The sequence below is a fragment of the Capsella rubella genome, unplaced genomic scaffold (genome assembly GCF_000375325.1).
Source record: "Capsella rubella cultivar Monte Gargano unplaced genomic scaffold, Caprub1_0 scaffold_106, whole genome shotgun sequence".
Taxonomy (NCBI): domain Eukaryota; kingdom Viridiplantae; phylum Streptophyta; class Magnoliopsida; order Brassicales; family Brassicaceae; genus Capsella; species Capsella rubella.
Genome location: NW_006238822.1, coordinates 7,570 through 12,853, shown reverse-complemented (window position 1 = coordinate 12,853; position 5,284 = coordinate 7,570). Strand labels below are relative to the sequence as shown.

At 36.0% G+C, this 5,284-nt stretch overlaps 1 protein-coding gene across 1 annotated transcript; it reads right to left on the bottom strand.

The window, feature by feature from the left end:
* Positions 1-2,394: 2,394 nt before the first annotated feature.
* Positions 2,395-4,817, bottom strand: LOC17874316 (protein ACCELERATED CELL DEATH 6). Its single transcript, XM_023785280.1, has 3 exons — positions 4,037-4,817; positions 3,388-3,929; positions 2,395-3,318 (listed from the first exon to the last, which is right to left on the bottom strand). Exons 1-3 carry the CDS (start codon positions 4,815-4,817, stop codon positions 2,395-2,397), a joined length of 2,247 nt encoding a protein of 748 aa, XP_023641048.1.
* Between the last annotated feature and the right edge of the window lie 467 nt (positions 4,818-5,284).

Below are 5,284 nucleotides of genomic sequence, written 5' to 3'. Positions count from 1 at the left end.
AGACTCATCTCTTGATAACTCCTATGCGCAAACACTTTTGAACAAGTGTTCATCTTCGTTGGATCCTACAACCACGGTCGTGGATAACGATCCAGAGACATCGTCCACGTTCGATAACCAGTACTACAAGAATCTGATAGCTCACAAGGGTTTGTTTCAGACGGATTCAGCTCTCATGGAAGATGATCGGACGAGGAAGATTGTTGAGATTCTTGCGAATGATCAGGAGAGTTTCTTTGAGAGATGGACTGAGTCGTTTATGAAGATGAGTGTGATGGGTGTGAGAGTTGGTGAGGAAGGTGAGATCAGACGCTCTTGTTCTGCTGTTAATTAAACAGAGACTAGACCGATCATGTGGTCTTAGCCTTTTGTAAGTTTCAATTTCTGTAATTGGTATATGCAACAGTAGTGAAAATATTATTTTCAATTAGATTATTTTTTGTTTGATTTTTTTTTTTTTGCCTACTTTTTTTTTTGATTTTAAAATTATCTGTATTTACATTTTAGAATATATTTTGCAAATTTTTTTATAATATAGTTTTACATTATTATGAATCAATTTTAGTAGAACACATAATAAGAGAGATATTTTCCACTTCATTTTCTTGTGTTCTATTTTTTTTTGGGCAAACTTGTGTTTTAGTTTAAATCTTCGTTTTTCTTGTACTGGTTTGTGACACCAACATTTTGGGGAGATCACTCTATCTGAGTTAATTTTGGTTTAATCTATTGAATAACGAGTTAGATACCTTTTTATGGGAAATGAAAAGCTTGATACCATTGTCTATAGCTAGAGTCTTCATCGCGACTTATATATTGCTTGAATCTTCTTACGAAGATTGCAAATTGTAAAGATTTTCCGACAATTTGCTTCCGAGCTTTCACATTTCTTCGAGACCGTTTTGTAGAATTTAATATTTGATATATTTCTTGAGATATCAATATCTGGTCCGACAAACTTATGAAATCTGCAAGGGCGCGAGGTTTCTGTTTTTTTCATGGTACATGTTTGGCTTGTTTATAGAAAGAATTAATTCTTATAAATTATAGGATTAATTGGGTTTTTAGTACATTTTTGAAACATAATTGTAGAAGTAGTACATTTACTAATCATTATTAGCAAACTAATACATTTTTACTATTTGGACACTATTTAGACAATATTAAAAAACCCCTTAAATCTAATAACTAAAAATATTCATCAAAATATATTTGTTTTCTATAAAATTTCAGTTACACAAAAATCTGTATTTTTTTCTCTATAATTTGACATGCATTTTTTTAAAAATAATTTCATATATTTTTCAAACAAATTTTGATACGTCCAGCTAACCTTATGTACAGTTGTGTGGCGATGTACGGAAAATCATCCGTACAGCGGTCTATATATACGTATAATTGTATGTGTACATATATATTATGGTCTATATATGTATATTTGTTTATGTGTAAATATGTTTATACGTAGTTGTTTCTCTTTGTACAAATATTTGATGTACAATAATATATATGTTACTGTACAGTTTTTTGTCTGTACAGATATCTGAAATAGTAAAATTGTGCTATTTTGCTAATTGTGAATAGTAAATGTACTATATTTATAATTATGTTTCAAAAACGTACTAGTTTGCCAACACACCCTAAATTATACGAGGTTGATAGGCAAGAAATTTTTTTTTAAAGAAACCTAAATCTCTGTTACATATAAAACTCGACGCAACTTCTTTTCTAGCCTCTTTGGTCTTATTTCAGTCGTTTCTAGAGAAGAACAAAAAGTTTTGGATTCGTGAGATCAACGGGAGAGAGAAGAATGGTTTAGCTTTGCCGTGAGAGAAGGACGGACGAGAAGCTAGGTTTTCGTGTGGGTTGGTGAGGGAATCAAGGAGCTGGGCATGAGGAGGTCATTGTGGTCTTGTGTTATGCTGTTTTTTTGGCCAAAACTTATTCCTAATTCGAAATTAAGGCATGACCGTGATGAGTCCATGACTTAAAGTACAAAATCAATATGTCTTACATTGGACAGGGAAAACAGAATAAGAAAAAGAAAAAAAACAAAATGAATTATACGACTACGAGGGTAATTAACGTGCGGACTTATTCTGATTATCAATTGTGCGTCGTCGTTATGCTATTCCAATATTAGAATACACGTTATCCATACCATGTCCATGTCTTAAAATAAACAGTTGAATTATTAGAGAATGCTCGGAATTATGGAAAAAATATGTATAAAACTTTTGATATTTTATTATTTTATTAAATCTCAGAGTGAACGTAGACAACTCGTTGGGTCTCTCTTTTAAGTTTTAAGCACAACTATCGACTTAAACGAAAGGAAAACAAACTTCAAACACCATAACCAAGTCATAAAAAGGATTTGCATCTTGCGCTGCATCAGTCATGACCTTGGTCTTCGACAAGACCCTGGCCTTGGTCTTCAACGGGAGCCTGATTTGGGTCTTGGACGGGGTCCTGACCTTGGTCTTGAATGGGGGCTTGATTTTGATTTTGGAGGGGACCCTGGTTTTGGTTTTGGACGAGATTTTGATTTTGGTCTTGTACGGGATTCTGACCTTGGTCTTGGATGGGGACCTGGTCTTGGTTTTGGACGGGATTTTGATTTTGGTCTTGGACGGGGCCTTGGTCTTGGACGGAATCTTGGCTTTTAATCTTTGATAAACTGTCTTCGCAGTCTTCGTTTAAAAACATAAAAAATGGAATTATAACCGTTCCAAAGATAGCAGGAATGTTAGGTGCCTGTAGCAGAACGTGAGGGCCAGCGATATACAAAATCACATAGAAGAGGAGCGCAAACGAGGAATGGACGATAAACAAAAAGATGTTACCATGCGGTATTGCAATAAAAACGCCAATAGAGAACGCGATTGTCGTGCATAATATAGCCAAAGACAATGTAGGCAAGGCCACATTTAAGGATTTATGCATGAGATACGGATCCCCCAGCTGCGCCCATAACAGAGTAATTATCGTTACGATGGAGCACTGCATTGCCAAAACGTCAAATCCCAAAAAATAGAGGAGTTCACTTTTGTTGCCTAGAATTGCCATGCCCATGCTGTCAGGACTGGTGCTAAATCCACCTGGTAGTGTAAAACCAGCAGCAAATGTCATGGTTGCAATAAGAGCTGCCACCACTAGAAGAGAGTTGACGTAGTCTTTGTAATTGCCATCAATTGGTGGGCCTGATCGTTTTGTTATCTTTTGCTTAAACATCTGGGAGACACCTCTTGAACATGCGTAATAGTACAATAACACCATCAGTGTCACCCTCTGTAATCCAAACAAACAAGACAACGCCTATAAATATTCAAGAAAATACTCAATACTCGTAGTAAATATAGGATTATGGTGTTAAATGGGAGATACCTCCATGTAAATGTAGTTGGTTTGCATATTTGTCTCGGCAAGTTTCACAGCTGTTAAACCCTTATTGTTCAGTGTGCCGATGATACTTGTTGCATAGTCAAGATGTAGAAGTTCATAAAGTGTACGAGGGCGCCAGTTTAAGGTAGCCAGATGCAAAAGTGTATTCCCATCCACATCTTGCTTCCCCATAAGAAGACCATTACCAGTTTTCCTCGTATAACGAAAAACGAAAAATGCATCTTTCCCACGCTTTGATGCAGTATGCAGAATGGTCTGACCTTGTTTGTTAAGCAGATAAATTGAATCTGGGCAACGCCTGAGAATCTCTTTGGTAACTCTCTTGTGACCTTTCTCTACAGCAACATGGGTTGGAAAGGATCCATCGTCATTGCATACAAAAACATGCTCTATTGATCGGTCTAATAGCTTGCATACTCCTTTGTAGAACCCTATCAATGCTCCAAATGAAAGAGCAGTCATGCCTTCTTCATCTCGTTCATCCAAAAAACTTGCGTCTTTGTCAAGGAGATCATCAAGGATATCTGCTCAAACAAATTGGGATTCGAATCATTAGCATATAGAAATTTCTTGAATATAGACATTTCAAGAAAATTAAAAGAGCCTAAAATGAGTAAAAATTAAATCGAACCTGTACTCTTGGACTTCAAAGCAGCGTGTACAAGATCTTTTCTCCCATGCAAGAGATCATTTAAGGTTCTCCTGTCATCACCACCCCGGGGTACTGTCCTTAAAATTGCTTGTACATGTCGACGATCTGCAGCTTCTATGGCCATATACAAGGGAGATATTCTGTCATTATTCGCCAGAAGTGAAGCCGTATTGTTGGCCGTTAGCAGGCAGTCAACAATCCTCATATGTCTCCGCCCTTTCATCATGGCCAAGTGAAGAGGAGTGTCTCCATTTATGTCCCGCATAACATATACATTAAGTCTCTCATTATCTTCATCTTGAAGTCTAGCTGAGACAAATCCTACGGCCTGAACAAGAGCCTCAACAACAGCTAAATGACCAGCACGAGCGGCAACATGAAGTGGAAGCTCAAGCTTTATGTTTGACACCAGTAGAAGAGATGGGCATTCAGAGACTATGCATTTCACTAGTGCAAGACGACCCGAAGCGGCTGCAAGATGAAGAACAGAATCTCCTTGATCACTTTTGAAACATGCCATTATTACATTATGCTCTCTCATTCTGTCAAAAGATACTTCATTCCCTGCGCTAAATGCGCAAAAGATCTCGGGATTCATGGGCTCATATTCTTCGGGGAGGACGAAAATATTCTCCAGTATGAGATTCTGAAGAAACTCTGGCGGTTCCATTTCGTTGTTGTCTCCTCTGGCCTGAAGATTATCTCCTGCCCTTTGCCTCTGAGCCTCAATCTCATCTAGACCTTCTTCAGCATTTTCCATCTTAATCCTGAAATCATCCCACAAATAATTTGAAATAGTCACAGCTAACTGTAACAACAAAATGTCAAAAATACAAAGGGAAATTGCTTTGTATGTACCTAGATAAAAGTTTTATTCATTATATGTTAAAGATAATTCCATAATTAGTTTTGCTTTTTCTGGACAATTTTAACCCTATAATCATAAGTTAGCTGATAACTGAGTTAGCGCGATTAATATAATTATACATTTAAAAAGAAATATATTATCTTAACAAATAAATTATCAACAAAATATGTATATTTTTAATAAACATGGTTAAATATATTTTTGATGTTTAGATTTTATAATTAAAACAAAACTATATATCGGTTTGGGTTTATAAATAGGGCTTAGGGTTTAGATTTTACAATTAAAACAAAATTATATATCGGTTTGGGTTTATAAATGAGTGGTTAGGGTTTAGATTTTACAATTAAAACGAAATT